Genomic DNA, 16,504 nt, shown 5'->3' with positions numbered 1-16,504 from the left:
GGTGTTATAGAGGAAGAAGAGGAAGTTGAAGAGGATGAAATCAGAGAAACAATACTGAGAACTGAATTTAAGAGAGCATTAAAAGATTTGAATGGCAGAAAGGCTCCTGGAATAGACGGAATACCTGTAGAATTACTGCGCAGTGTAGGTGAGGAAGCGATTGATAGATTATACAAACTGGTGTATAATATTTATGAAAAAGGGAAAGTTCTGTCAGACTTAAAAAAAAGTGTTATAGTCATGATACCAAAGAAAGCAGGGGCAGATAAATGTGAAGAATACAGAACAATTAGTTTAACTAGCCATGCATCAAAAATCTTAACTAGAATTCTGTACAGAAGAATTGAGAGGAGAGTGGAAGAAGTGTTAGGGGAAGACCAGTTTGGTTTCAGGAAAAGTATAGAGACAAGGAAAGCAATTTTAGGGCTCAGATTAATAGTAAAAGGAAGATTAAAGAAAAGCAAACCAACATACTTGGCATTTATAGACCTAGAAGTGGCATTTGATAATGTAGACTAGAAATGAATGTTTAGCATTTAAAAAAAATTAGGGTTCAAGTACAGAGATAGAAGAACAATTGCTAAGATGTACAGGAACCAAACAGCAACAATAATAATTGAATAACATAAGAAAGAAGCCGTAATAAAAAAGGGAGTCTGAGAAAGATGTTTCCTATCCCTGTTACTTCTTAATTTTTACACAAAACTAGCAGTTAATGATGTTAAAGAAGAATTTAGATCCAGGGTAACAGTTCAAGGTAAAAGGTAAAGATGCTACAATTTGCTGATAATATAGTAATTCTAGCTGGGAGTAAAAAAGATTTAGAAGAAATAATGAACAGCATGGATGAAGTCCTACGCAAGAACTACCCATGAAAATAAACAAGAACAAAACAAAAGTAATGAAATGTAGTAGAAATAATGTAGATGAACCACTGAATAAATTAGAAGCAAAAAGACTATAGAGGTAGAAGAATTTTGTTATTTGGGAAGTAGAATTACTAAAGATGTATAAAGCAAGAGCGACATAAAATGCCAAATAGCACAGGCGAAATGAACCTTCAGTCAGAAATATAATTGATTAATATAACTTGATTGCAAGTTACAAGTGTGCTAGGGATCCATTTCAAAATACTCCCAAAGAAGTGCTCTCAACTGCCGAAGAAGAAATCTTAACAGACTTGACAGCAAATGGCAAAATCAAAAGACAATTTAGTAAAAAAATCACCCTTTGAATTTTGGGCAGGGGTGGATGATGACTGTTCTGCACTGAAAACAAAAGCATTTCATACACTGTTATCATTTTCAACATCCTGCCTTTGCCTGTGGTGGCTGCTTTGAAGACAAAATATAGATCTCATCTATATGTAGAAAAAAAACTGGGAGTATCTATTTCTTATATTAAAACTTCATTTGAAAAACTTTGCTCTGCAAGACAAACCCAAGGAAGTCGCTAATAATTATTAAACATTTTTTTAATTTTGTATTGATAAGTTAACTATTAAATACATTGTGTAGTACTGACACATTCTATTTATAAGTGTATTATATCAGTGTAAATTTGTATTTTATTGTTTTAGCACATATTTTATTTTGGCTTCCTTTTTGTAAATTAATAATTTAAAAAAAAATAATATTATGTTTTTGATATGATCGCGCCCCATTAAGTGTTATCACGTCTCCCCTAGGGGGGCACGCCCCACAGGTTTAGAAACACCGACATAAAGCAATTATTGCACTTGCACGAGGGAGTGACGAAGTGATTCGGCGTAAGCTATTGAGATATTACATATATATGCTGAATTAATATTTTTATCTTCTGCACCGTTTCCTGAGGTGGACTGTAACTACAATACGATGTAAATCTCCATTACCCGACTACATATAAAATTAATCTTTTAAAAAACAACAACCAATTCATAACGTGCGAACAATCAAGAATAACCAGTCTTTTCAATGGCTGTGGTTCTTAATCTCAAACGCAGATTATAACGTGGATAATTAAATATAATGTGCTCTGGATAATTAAATATTTATTATCTCCTACAATGAATTTATCTTAGTTTATTGATTGATGTAAACTTGAATAATTCATTTGAGTGCTTTCTTTGAAAGTTGTTTATATTTTTTGTTCTGATAACCGTTTTAAGTATTCCAAAGATGTTTACTGAATCTTAAAATGTTAAATTTCATTTTTTTTTCATCCTTTGTTATATATTTTAAGTATTTTGTATTCATGAACTAATGTTTAAATAAAAAAAAAAAAAATTGTTGAATTTAGTTGGCATTACTGCATAAATGTTTAATCTCAAGCTTGTAATTGGCGGGATGTAGTAATTGTAATAACGGTCATGTCTGTCTACGATGTTTTTTATCATTGAATTTTGTTGTTTACATTCTTAAGAAAAACTGTATTACGAATAAGTACTTTTGCTTCATTTTTGTGTTGTTAATATATCTTAGGTAATAATTGATCATGTAATAATAGCTGCTCTACCTAATCTGGCTTTGTAAATTTGGTGGTTATAGATTGCATTTGCATGCAACTAAGTATAAAGACAAAATCAAATTGGTAAACGTTTTCCAGATTTTATCTCTTATCTGAAAGTAGATTCATTCAAAATGAGGAAGTCTTCACTGGGTCGTCGATCTTCGGTCGTCTCCTCTGGCGCTGTTGAATCTGCTAACCAAGATAGTACAAAAAAGTGGGTATTTTATATTTTAATCCTCCCATTTTTATTTTAAAATGCGAAGTGTGAATTATTTACTTACCATAATGTGCAGTTTATATAATTCTCATCTGATTTAAGTAAATACCAACAAAAACATATTTACTCAGAACAAATATTAGGGTTTAATTGAATTTGTTGACTACTAACAATTGTACCAAAAGTTTTTCATGTTTAGTCATGTGATTAAACTAGTTGATTACTTCAGTTTCAAGGCACAGCCAGAAAAATATGATTATTTATTGATTATTGTCAATGTGTCTCAATATTCAAGAAGTGGTGGAATTATTTTATTTGAATATACTTGTGAAATGACATTTTATATTATACCAACTGTGTAATTCCTGCCTTATGGGTAGTCCAACATGAAACTTATGTGAATAGATTGAGAAATACTGGAATGCTTCTTTTAATTTTTTGGTATGCCTCAACTTGCTATTACAACTGACTTTTAATTGTAGTTAAACCACCACATTTTGAAATTCAGTGTATTATATTCACTCTATTTTACTTATAAAATTCATCTATAATTGGACTGCAATTGAGTGGGGACCTCAATTTTATTAACATTCTTTATATTTTCAACTAAGAATGGCCATTTTAATGCGTTACTTGGATTAACATTTGCAAGTTCAGTCTTTAACTGCAGACATGTTAAATACATGTACCTTATTTAACAATCAAAAGTAATTATCTATATCAATACATAAAAAAGTAAGTTGCATCATGAATAAAGCAAATGAATTTAAAAATTTTATAATACTCAGAGTATGAGTGCCAGTGAATTAAGTGTGTGCTAATATCTCTCTGTCTGTTTTAGATGATTTTTATATTTTTATTTGCAGGCCAGAAAAGAAATCGCTTCTATTGCAACCTGGATTTTCTCAATGTAAAAAACGGACTTCATCTGAAGATAGACTGTCTTCATTGAGAAATCCTCCTCAGTTTCCTCAGTCCATGAGCAGATCTCGTTCTGAAATGAGTCTCCTAGCTATGACTCCTTGCACTCCAATGATTTTTAGACAGAGGAGTGTTTTACCTTCTGGCAGTATACGTCCTAGCAGGTTTGTAGCAAATTTAGTTATAAATAGAATAGATGACTACATGAACTATTAGCTTTTACAGTGTAGTTATCAGGAAGATGATCACTTCATGAAAATTCTAGTATAGAAATCTTTGGTGTGCAACAGCATTACAAGATTTCAAAATGACTTATTCAAATATTAGATAAATCTTTCTTAGGGTTGAAAAATTGAAAATTACAATTTTACGGTCTGCAAGAAATTTGTTAATAGTGAAAATATATTTTTCATGAGTTTGAATAATTTGTTTATTTTCATTTATTTCACCATGTGTTTGAACATATAGCAGTTGCAAATTGTCAACTGCCAATCGTAAGAAATTGGCCTCCTAATGTCATGCAAAACTCATTGTATGTTATCCATGACAAAGTCCATCAACAAAATAAAAAAAAATTTAAATGAACTCTAGTAAACTTTGCTGTATGGCATAATATGGACTAAACATTAAAAAAAACTCAATTTCTAAACATATTGAAATATGACTACATTCTGGTTATACGTTCTTCATTTTAAAAATATCACATATAACTTACAGTGAATAATGTGTACTATTGCACATGATTATGAAATATTTCTGCAGTTTACCCACCTGTTACAATTATTGTGATGGAAAATGATATAATATCAGTTAACAAATTGCAGCAAACTAGTTGATGTATAAAGATTGTGTTTTCTGCCACATGAATTTACATAGATAACTCTCTTATTTGATAGGTCAAATGGTGTTTTCTGAAAAACCGTTTTACAACAGATCACATGCCCTCTGTTAATTGATATTGCCCTTAATAGGATCAGAGAAATGGTTATCTTTTAGTACCAGGTGAAATTCTTTCAGTAATTATCAGCATAAAGTTGCAGCCCTTGTATTATTGACTGCAACAAGTAGTAGTCGTTTGACTTGGGACTTATCCTATCAAACACCCGTTGCTCATGTGGCACATATTCCACATTGAATAATATGAGTGAATAATGGTTCATCAACTTCCACCATCATTTCTGGAGCACCAATTACACCATCAATGTTCAAAAGGTTGAATGTACAAATTTCTAAGATTACTCCAAGTGATGACGCTGTTGTGATTTATCCTGCATTCATGCTCGCAAAATGTAACAAATGTTAGTTCAATAGACCAACAGTATGTAAACAGAAATATTTTATTGAGTGGTAAATGTGATTGTTCTAACCATGTATTTTGACACATACCAACCTCAAGTAACTGCATTGCCACATACTGCATTTCTAATACTCTAATACATATCTACTCTGTAAAAATATTAATTTCGATTTTTTTTCTGTTTTGAAAAAGCATCATCTTGAAAAACCAAAAGATTCTGAGTTCTTGTGTAGCAGAGAATTTTTCTTTTTAGAGGCATTTAGGCCTGTAACTAATGCTTTTGGAACAGCCGCATAAAAAAAGTGGCAAAATTCTTTGTTCCCCACTTTCCTACTTTTATCATTAATTTAAAGGGATCATGTACAAGAAAAAAAATAATAAACATATTGATGGTTTTTCCTCTTTGAATGAAAAATCGTGAGTGTAAGATTATTAAATCTTACATTAAAATTTTTCTGGTTTAGTTAAGTGTAAGTTAAAATTTCACTACATTAGTAACTTTTAAAGCTATTAAAAACTGTTATTTCATTCATTACTTGCTTTCCCACATTATTTATCTTCATTTGACCGCATAAATATTACACATCTTTTGATATATGTATGGATGCCAATTTGTGTTTTATTACTGCAATATATACAAAATTAATTTTTTTTTACGTCCCTTTAATATGAAACAAAATAGTTCAGTTTGTGTATTATTAAACTAGATTTTTAAAAACTTTGCTCATGAAAATTTAGGTTTTAATGATGTGTAATTCTTCCTTTTTTTATTATAAACAACCTTGCAATACATACTGTTAATCAGAATCTCCTGATGTGTTGATAGGTATTAGACCCTGTTACAAAGTCTGGGAGTCATCCTTTAACCATTTTTTATCAAGTCATTTGGCAGAATGACACCGGCGAGAGTTTGTCTGATCGACATTTATTTCATCAAAATAATTTTGATGAAATAAAAATCATCGCAGAAATAGATGTTCAAGAATATAAGTTTTTTGTTTTTTCTTTTCTTTTTGATAAATTTGTGATAATCTCCCTAACCTCATGTTTTGTTTTTTTTTTCATTTTATAATGTGAAATTTTTGTTCTTTTAAGCCTGTTTTTTTTTCTCCTAACCCATTTCTGAATTGTGCTGCTAGATAGCAGTACTATCTGCAATAATTGAAAACATATTAATATTTTCGGTTTTCTTTACAATATTCCACTATTACGAACAATGGAAGCCAACCAACTTAAAAAGTTTTGCATGAATTTATATTTAAAATTAAGGCAAGATGATAATCATGATATAAATTGAGCCGATTTATACGAAGATTATTATTGCAACTGCTCAAATCAGTGAAAATAAAAACTCAAATAATAGATGACTAGATATCGACTAGAAAAACTGATCGATATGAACTAGATCAGTATTAATTTCATTTTTACTGTAGTGGAAAAAAAAGATTTTCATTTCTGAAGGTTGATTGCTTTATTTGATGAGAATTTTTTCATAAAAATAAGAAGAATCTTATTAATAGATGACTAGTTATTGACCAGACTTGATATATCCTCTAAAACTTCACAGAATTTTACAAATGAACAGAAAACAAAAAAACAGATGATATCAAAACTCCCAAAACAATCAAATTGTTAAGGTTTCGGCGAGAGTTTGCCGTCAATTGAAAAGATCGAAAATCAAAATTCAACAATTTGTTATTTATAGTTCTTCAAAAAGATGTCCAAATCAAAAAAGTACAGATATGTATGAAAGACAAGATAATTGTTATAAATTTTCCTGCTTCAATTTCTCAAACACAAAAATATACACCGTTAAATATTTTCTTTCTGCTCTACTAATACTGTAACTTTTTTAATATAAAACACATATGAAATCATCGAGAAATAATTGGAGATAAACAGTTTTTTTATATGCTTGTATATACTTAATAACACAAATAATATTTTTTTAAAATTGTCAAATTTTCTCATTTATATCGATTGAAAATGCAAAAAACTCTTACCCGATTTCATACTTGTTTAAGAACAAATTTGAATGAAACTTCAATATTTTACACTTAACATTATTTACTGTTTTACGTAAATGCATTACGATCTCAACAATAAGTTCAGCTTTGTCCATTACGTGAAAAATTCTATAAAAAAATCAGTAATCAATTTCTGATTTCAATAAAAAGATAATTTAATGAAAAAATCAACATTAGGGGCAGTACACGTCGTGACAATTTAAAGTGAATGTTACACACCTTATGTGAACGAATTATCATTGGTAGGTTTCTACTGATGTAATTTTGCCTTTAATAAAATGTTTCCTTGATATTTTGATAATTCAAAGTGATGAAATCATTTCTAATGTCACCTTCACTCTAAAATATCATAACAAGTACTGCCTCTAATTGTGTATTAATTAGCTTGGAAAAAATTAACTTATTGAATAATTAATTAGCTTGGAAAAAATTAACTTAAAATTAACTAAAAATATTTTATTTCAATTTTGTTTACGTTTTGTTTTGCTATTTTGAAATTATACAACATTTTTTCTAGAATTGAATTAATTTTTGAAATAGAAAATTATAACTGTTAATATTTTTTCAGCTAATTAATTAATTATTTTCAATGATTGAATCATTTGTTAGTATCATGAATTTAGAACTAGAGAATGACCACTCATATGATTTGCATTGTGAATTATCTTTCAAAAGCAAGTTAAGAAGTAGAAGAACGAACATTCACTTATGGATAATGAATTATTAGGATTTATGACGTTTAAAGTATGAAATCGGGCCGGCAATAGTTTTAGCATTTTCATTCAATATATTTGAGAAAATTTAACAAATTTTTTATTATGATTTGTGTTAAGTATATAAAAAAATTGTTTATCTCCAATTATTTCTCAATGATTTTGTATTTGTTTTATATTAAAGAAGTTCTATCATTTAGTTACAATATTAGTGGAGCAGGAAGAAAATATTTAACGTGTATATTTTTGTGTTTGAGAAAATGAAGTAGGAAAATACATAACAATTATTATCTCTCCTTTCATACGTATCTGTACTTTTTTGATTCAGACAATGTCTTTTTGAAGAACTATAAATAAACAAATTGTTGAATTTTGATTTTCGATATTTTTAATTGATGGCAAACTCGCCGAAACCTTAACAATTTAATTGTTTTGGGAGTTTTGATTATAATTGCAAGAGATGACAACATTAATGAATAACTGAAATGATAAGTTCAATTTTTTTCACAATTCCTTTCAAATTTTATGACTTTCCATCAATTAATTTATTTGTTGCATCCATTTGAAGTAAACAGCTTGTGATTTTCTTTTTTTTAATTGAAAAAATCGAGTGATTAAGTATTGCTTTAGAAAGCGCAAATGGTTCATAATAATGTTCGAAATGATTGAAAAAATTAATGATATTGTTCTGGAAGTCTTGCAAAAAAAGGTATGACATTACTGACATTGAGAAAAATTCAGCTGATTGTGTACCGACCTTAATGAAAATTTGCATCCAAAAAAGTTATTAGCAAGATGAGTTTTGCATTTCAATTGATCAAAAATACAATTCTATTGGCTACTTCTAAGCATTATTTAGAGTTCTTTAAACTTAATTGAAATTAATTTCTTCAACCTTCAATCAAATATGGATTAATCATTACATTCCAAAATCAAAACAGTTCTCTAAATAATAATTAGAAGGTGTTTGATTGCTGGCCCAGTACGGTTTCATAAAGAGAAAATCGATGTTTGAAGCTTCAAGAAGAGTGGTGACATGGGTGAACACATGCAGGACAGGCACCTGGAGGACCAGAGAGATTCCCTTGATGGTCCTCCTGGATGTCTGCAATGCCTTTAATAGTCTTCCGTGGGCGGACAGAAAGATTAGTGATTATTTGAGAGCAGTGATATGTGACTTCCTACATGCACATGAATTACTCACCACAATGGATCATGATGAAATTAGATTCCGAATGCGAGGTGGGGTGCCTCAAGGGTCCGTACTGAGCCCCCTCCTTTGGAACCATACATTTGATGGGATTTTGCCCTGGAGGGGGTCTCTTTGATTGCTTACACGGACAACCTAGCACTGCTAGTGTCAGGACGTGAAGAAGATGTCAAATACAGAGCGAATAGAGTGATTAAACAGGTGAGCAGATGACTCCAATCCAAAGAACTAAGTCTTGAACCCAAGACAAGCTTCTCACGATGATAGGGAAGCGTAAAATCAAACCCGTACATGTCAGAGTGGATGGTTATCAGGTCACAATGATGCCATACATCAAATATTTGGGGATTTGGTTCCAACAATCAGGAAAATTTAACAAACACCTTGAGATGGTCACATGTAAGGCAGAGAAAACCATAAACTCTGTAGGATGCTTAATGAGAAACACATGGGGGTCAAAGAAGACTGATCCTCACAGCAGGGACGTCCATCACTCTCATGCCACTCTGCTTTTGTTTTCGGCTTTTAACATTAAGAACAAAATTAGACTAAACTCCCTACAATGAAAAATGAATTTGAAAATTTAATCATCTTATAAAACTGTTTCTACAGTCACTACAGGGGTACCACCCATTTACCTTCAGGCCCGGAGAATAAAGCGAGTCTACAAAGGCGTGAACAAGGAAAATGCTGTCAGAGTGTTTTCATCAAGAATGGCAGAAAGAGTGGAACATGACCCGTATAAGTTCTTGGACACAAAGGTTGCTCCACCAGTAAAAAAATTAATAAAAAGAAATAAAGAATTCTTGTAGCAGATGAGAAGATAAAATTACATGAAAAGATTTTTTTGTCGTAGACATGGCTAGGACAATATGTTAAAAAATGAACATTTTGATTGGCAGTATATAATACTTTTATTATGAAATAAATAACTTTCATTTCTCTGATTGTTTATATTTCAGTATTTCCACATAAAAATATAGCCCACAACAAAAACATAGTAATATATTTCATATTAAGAAACTGTTGTGCTTAACAAAGAGGTGATAATGTCATCTTTTATCATTAACAGAGTTCATGGTCCTGCTGGCTAATAAAATTGAATTTGGAATCATTGTGTTCAATGCTTTCTTTATCTAATGTTACTACCACTTTTGTTTCTATGTTTAGTACTGCTTACCTTTTTTTGCTTCATTCATTTATCTCTTGTTGACACATTTCAGAACCACCATTGTCAGAACTTATTGTACTAATGCTTTAAATTTCTGTTAATCTTTATATAGCATTTAGTCAACACCTCTCCCTATATTTGATATCAGGCCTTCTTTAGGCATGAGTAACTTGCTATCAGCAATACTGAGTATTCCTACAGATTGTAGAAGATAATATACCAAATATGAAAAAAATACAAAAGTTTAGAATATATTAGGTACATGGATGACGCTTTTAGTATTTAAAAAAATAATGAAAATATTCTGGAATAAATGAAAAAATTCTACCATAACATTAAATATACAATGGGAAAAGAGAGAGACAAAACTATTAATTTTCTAGACCAAACAATGAGAAGAAATATTCTAGATTTTGAAATATATAGAAAAGAAACCTTTATAGATAACATTGAGCTTACGATTCGAGCCCCCAGTGGAGCATAAATTAACGACATTTAGATTCATGATAGATAGACTACATAAATTACCATTAAAGAAACCAGCATACAAAAAAGAATTAAACATTATTTTTCAAATAGCAGAAAATAACAAGTATAAAAAGGAAATGATCAGAAAAATGAAAAAATTAAAGAAATGAATTAAATTAAAACAACAAACAATAAAGAAACCTTTACAAGGAATAAATTAACATTTACTGGGAAAGAAATTTATTCAAATAAACAATTAACAATTCTTTAATAAATATAATATAAAAATGGCTATAAGTACAAACAATACACTAAAAAAGATTTTTAATTGCAGCATAGAAGAAAAAGATATACACAACAATAATGGTATATACAAAATAAAATGTAAATGCAATATAATATCTATTGGACAAACGGGAAGAAAATTAAAATTAAGATATAATAAATACATGAGATCCTTCAAAAATCAAAAAAATAATTGTACGAGGGTAAGTCAATTATTATCCGCAATGTAGTTATAAATTTTATTGCAATACAAATAGGAAACTAACATGTACATCATTTTTCAACATAGTCCCCTTGCATTTCAATACACTTGGCCCATCGTTGCACAAGCTTCCTGATGCCCTCATAAAAGAAGGTTTTCAGTTGAGCTATGAGCCAGGAATGCACCGCTTCTTTCACTGTTTTGTCCAAGGTAAATCAGCAGCCCCTTAATGCCTCTTTGAGTGGACCAAACAAGTGGTAGTCAGAAGGGGCAAGATCAGGACTATATGGAGAATGAGCCAGTACTTCAAAGTTCAGTTGCAGCAGTATGTGGATGGGCATTGTGTGCAACAACACAACACCTTTTGACAGCAGTCCTCGGCGTTTGCTTCAAATTGCAGGCTTCAGCATCTTACTGTAACGCACACTGTTTACTGTCATGCCCCTTTCCTCATAATGTTCCAGTACTGGGCCTTGTGAGTCCCAAAAAACCATAAGCACCAGTTTTCCTACAGATAGTAGGGTCTTGAACTTTTTTTGCTGGGTGAATTTGGACGTTTCCATTCCATACTCTGCCATTTACTCTCTGGCTCGTAATGATGGATCTATGTTTCATCACCAGTGATGATTCTGTCTAAGAAGATCACCGTTCATTACCATAGCAATCCAAGTGTTTTTGGCAGATGTCCAAGCACGTTTGTTTATGCAACTGTATGAGTTGTTTTGGGACCCATCTTGCACAGACGGTATGAAACCCAAGTCTGTTGTGGGTGATTTCATAGGCAGAACCGTGACTAATTTGCAGACGATGTGCCACTTCATCAATAGTTACTCATCTGTTTAATAATACCGTGTCACGTGCACGCTCAATGTTTTCCTCATTTGTAGTGGTAAACGGTCGTCTGGCTCCTTCGTCATTCGTAACACTTGTGCGACCATTTTTGAATTTTTCAATCCATTCGTAGACACTCTGTTGCAGCAACACACTGTTCCCGTACTGTATCGAAAGTCTTCGATGAATTTCGGCCCCTGATACACTTTCCGACCACAAAAACTGATCACTGAACATTGCTCTTCTTTGGTGCAAACAGAAAGTGGAGCAGCCATGGTTAACCGCAGGGCAGTGATAGTGGAACTAACCCTAGCAGCATCAAATCTGCACAGATATAACAACAATTAAACCACGTATGCATCATCTACGCAACATGACAGTACTACTAACATAAAAATATAACTAAATTGCAGATAATAATTGACTTACCCTCGTAATTATGCAACACATTTAATAAATGGACATACTCAATGAAAGTTAAAGAATCAATAAAATTAATTCTCAAATGTATTAAAGGAAGAAGAATGGACATTTTAGAAAATCTAGAAATCTTTAAATTTCAAAGTAACTATAAAACGTTCATAAATGAACAGATCAAGCTGATGTCCTTTTCAAGAACCTCGATTTATTTAAAGCAGGAAATAGATAAATGAAATTAAAAGATAAGTATAACTATTAATAACGAGTAAGCAAAAAGAATGCCAGATAAGGCATGACATGATATGTAGGGAGGGGTGTTGACAAAATGCTATATAAAGATTAACAGACATTTAAAGCATCATTACAATAATTTTGACATTGGAATAGTTCCAAAATGCATCAAAAAGAGATAACAAGATGAAGCTAAGAAAGGTAAGCAGTACTAAACATAGAAACAATTAGTGAACTTAACAGAAAATATAATAATTATTATCTTAACAACAATTTTTACTACCACTTTACTGTACTTGTGTAACATGAGTAATAAATATTTTATTAAAATGAATCTTGGTATAGAATAGAAAGATAATCACTATATTTGTACGTTAACTATCTATTAAAAATTCTTGATTGAATTTGTAATAATTTATAAATTGCTAGGCTTCACCCATGAATTTTGGTAAAAATTATTTTAAACCTTTAATTCATTAAAATGTTTACAATAATTTTTTGTCTTTGTTATCGTTCAGTAATTTTAAATTGTGCAGTTATATAAATATTTTAACTGGAAAAATTGTTTTATTTTCTAAAAAAGATACTTTTTTCATTAAGAAATATAAACAAATACATACCACCTTATTATTTACTTAAAAGCTGAAAGATTATTATATAATTATTTTGACCAATACAGAGTTTTTGGGGGGGTTATAAAAACTATAAATTTGTTGCACATTTTGTCACCTTTCAACAGTACAGAAGGAACAAAAAGATACAGTGAAGAAGAAAGTGCAAATTATAGGAAAATAAATCCGCCAAAACTTCATTTTATAAGTTTTTCTTATTACTTCCTAACTATGAAAGATCTAAACCGTGACTTTTACTTTTTATGATAATGAGTAAAAAAATTTGCATTAGACTATAAGCTTTAAAAAAGATGTGATAACTTCTTTTTGTTAAAAAAACATTTTTTTTTAGTTAATTTTTTTAAAAAACTTCCTAAGACTAGAAAAAAGTTGTTGCTATTGTAATCTCAAAGTGAGTAAAAAACTACAAATGTCAAACAAAAAGTCTGATACCCAGATTTTTTCCTTACAACTCTCACATTTATTTGTTTTTACATGACTACCCAAAAAGGATTGTAATGTATTTAGGATGTATGTTTGTTCCACCTTAGCAGCTCATTGGCTGAACTGATTTAGATGTATGACCCTATGTTGGAATCCTTGTGTCATAGCCACCAGGAGTGTCATAGGTTATATAAATATATGTGTGTATATATGTGTGTATAACTTATTCAGCCACTCAACAAAGTACAGAATTAAAGAACATTCTTACCTTACTTTTTTTTTTTCATAAAGACTTCGAGCATAAGCCCATCTTCAGTAATTTTTTTCTAAATTTTACTTTTTTACATTTACACAATAGATGACATGATCTGTTAAAATTTATAGAACAAATAAATATTTGTTGTCAATAAGAAAAATTTTTTTTTAAATTTAAAATGTTACAATATTAAAATTTCCTTTAACATGCTATCAATATGTTACTATTCAGTATCAGTACAGTATCAATACTGATTATCTAATCTATTTCAAATTCCTTATCAATTTATTACCAACTTAAATAATATTTATAAGAATGTCCCCCATCAAATTCTGTCTGCAGATTCATTAGGCTGAATTTACATTTATATATATAACATTTTTCTAAAATTTCTAATTTTTTATTACTTTCATGTGCAATGTTTACTTTTTCAATTATTTCTAAATTATTTTACTAGTTAAATTATGTTTGTTAGTTATTAAGTGGTCTGCTACATTCGAGAAACCTATTATTTTTAAATGACCTTAAATGCTCATTAAGTCTACCTTTAAAAGTCCTATTTATTTTTTCACAATTATTGCATTTTATTTTAATTAATACCAGATGAATCATATTTATTTTTTACTATTTTATTATCATATCTTAAATGTTTTATTATATGATTTATCAGGTTTATAAGCAGGGTTATGTTTTTTTTTTTATAAGCATTAATTTACTTTATATAAATATTTTTGCTATTTTCATTTTCATGTATGGGTTTAAATGCAGTAATGTTTATGTTATTGAAGAATTTGGAATTATATTTTTTATATATATTATTGATCAGTGAGGTATCGCTTCCATTCTTTATAGCTATATTTATAATAATAATCCACAAAATAAACAGATTATAAATGAAAATAAAATTACTTACAGTTATAAATGCTTAATACATAAGCTTAGTAGACATACAACCAAACAATATAAAATAGAAGTAAAACAATAAAAGTAAACTGTATTGGAGGTTACTAACCATTATTTTACAATGAGCAAAATAATAAACTAACTATTTATTGAATAGTGGTCAAGTGTAGATTTCCATGTGGATTTAAAAAATAATTACACGATACAAGTCTTGCAGTACTAAAATTTCAGTTAGTGACAAGATTATATATACATACATACATACGTACAGATTAAATAAATCAGAAAGAATACAATACATAAATACCATACAAGAACACAGTTATAAAATTGAAAATGAAATTAATCCTAGATAAAAAATTGAAAGAAAAATAAAAATAACTAAAAATATGAAACTTTTAGAATCATCAATTCTATCCACAATCACAGGCCAATCAATTAAAAAAACTCTACATCTTCAATTAACAATATTTATATTTATATCATGTTTTTAAAAATATTAAGTTTTTGAGACCAATATGGACAACAAAAAATTTAATTTAAATAAATTAAATTTGCGCACCCCTATATATATATATATATATGTGTGTGATCCATGTCATCCATATCTTGCAATTTAGGCACAAAAAACTGGATTATCATGTAGCGATAGCAAGCACCATTAACTGTTACTGCCTGACTAACCACATTTTCAAAGAAGAATGGTCCAATGATGCCTCCAGCCCAAAATCCACACCAAACAGTGACACATTGTGGATGCATTTGCCTCTCAACAATCACTCCTGGATTTTCTGAACCCCAAACGCAACTTTTGTCAGTGAAGCCATCAAGAAGAAAAATGAGCTTCATCGCTGAAGATGATTTTGTTCAGAAAATTAGCATCCACTTGTTCCATAATCCATTCAACGAACACTCTTTGCTGTGTGTGGTCAGTCGGCTTCAGTACTTGAGTCAGTTGAACTTTGTAAGCATAAAGACGCAAATCTTTTGTGAATACGCTGTAGAGAGCTCAAAATGCCCAATTCTTGACCACAGTGTCAGATTGATGTTCCTGGACTCCGCAACACTCACAAACTGCTTAGATGTTTTGTGTTGAAGGACGACCAGAGTGTATAAGATCACTAATTAATCCAGTCTCCTTGAATTTTTTTAATTAATCTCTTCTCAGTTGATGAAGTTAAATCACTATTCTGACCATATTTTGTACGAAAATTGCAAACTGTTGCTGCCAAACTTTCATTATTTTAAAAATATTGCTCAACAGTAAAAACACATTGTTCTTTGGTGTAGTGCTCCATTTTTAATAACTCTGAACTGTCAGCTGCCATGGTGTCTTCTTTTTTTCATTGGTAACACTTTATCCCAAAAATGACACAAAATTCAAATCTTGTGTGAATTTTGGAACACCACTATATATTTAAATAAATTTTTAAAAATAGAAAAAAATTATACTACATGGAAAATTGTCACCTGTATACTCCTTAATTATCTTGTATTTGTAATTATCCTATATTAAAGAGCAACAATATTATGATAGGTTTATCTTTTTTTTTTTGGCACTTGTGTTTTTTAGTTTTTTAATATTTATCTCTTGTTAATAAAGTTTTACCTATAATGAAATTGTTCTCTAATTAATCTGTATTCAAATTTTATCACAAAAATTGTTTTCTTTAGATCTGAAATATCAAGCATGGACTCAAATAGATTCAGTAGCATTGGTGGTTTAAAGTCTACGAAGAAAGAAACTCGGCCTGTTAATGATAAACAATTTCAAATTGAAGCATTAATGAAGGTAATTTTACATTAC

The 16,504-nt window shown here is 30.0% G+C and overlaps 1 protein-coding gene across 1 annotated transcript in view; it reads left to right on the top strand.

Moving 5' to 3' along the window:
* The window catches only part of LOC142325177 (kinetochore protein NDC80 homolog), a 125,189-nt gene that overhangs the window by 41,282 nt on the left and 67,403 nt on the right, over positions 1 to 16,504 (top strand). The window contains exons 2-4 of the mRNA XM_075366601.1: positions 2,587 to 2,704; positions 3,574 to 3,792; positions 16,372 to 16,489. Coding sequence (XP_075222716.1) covers positions 2,622 to 2,704; positions 3,574 to 3,792; positions 16,372 to 16,489 — 420 coding nt within the window. The 5' untranslated portion in view covers positions 2,587 to 2,621. The remainder of the gene's footprint in view (positions 1 to 2,586; positions 2,705 to 3,573; positions 3,793 to 16,371; positions 16,490 to 16,504) is intronic.

The sequence above is a fragment of the Lycorma delicatula genome, chromosome 1, assembly GCF_047948215.1.
Source record: "Lycorma delicatula isolate Av1 chromosome 1, ASM4794821v1, whole genome shotgun sequence".
Classification (NCBI taxonomy): Eukaryota; Metazoa; Arthropoda; class Insecta; order Hemiptera; family Fulgoridae; genus Lycorma; species Lycorma delicatula.
Note: the sequence above shows the minus strand (reverse complement) of the source record. Positions and strands in the feature narration are given on the sequence as shown.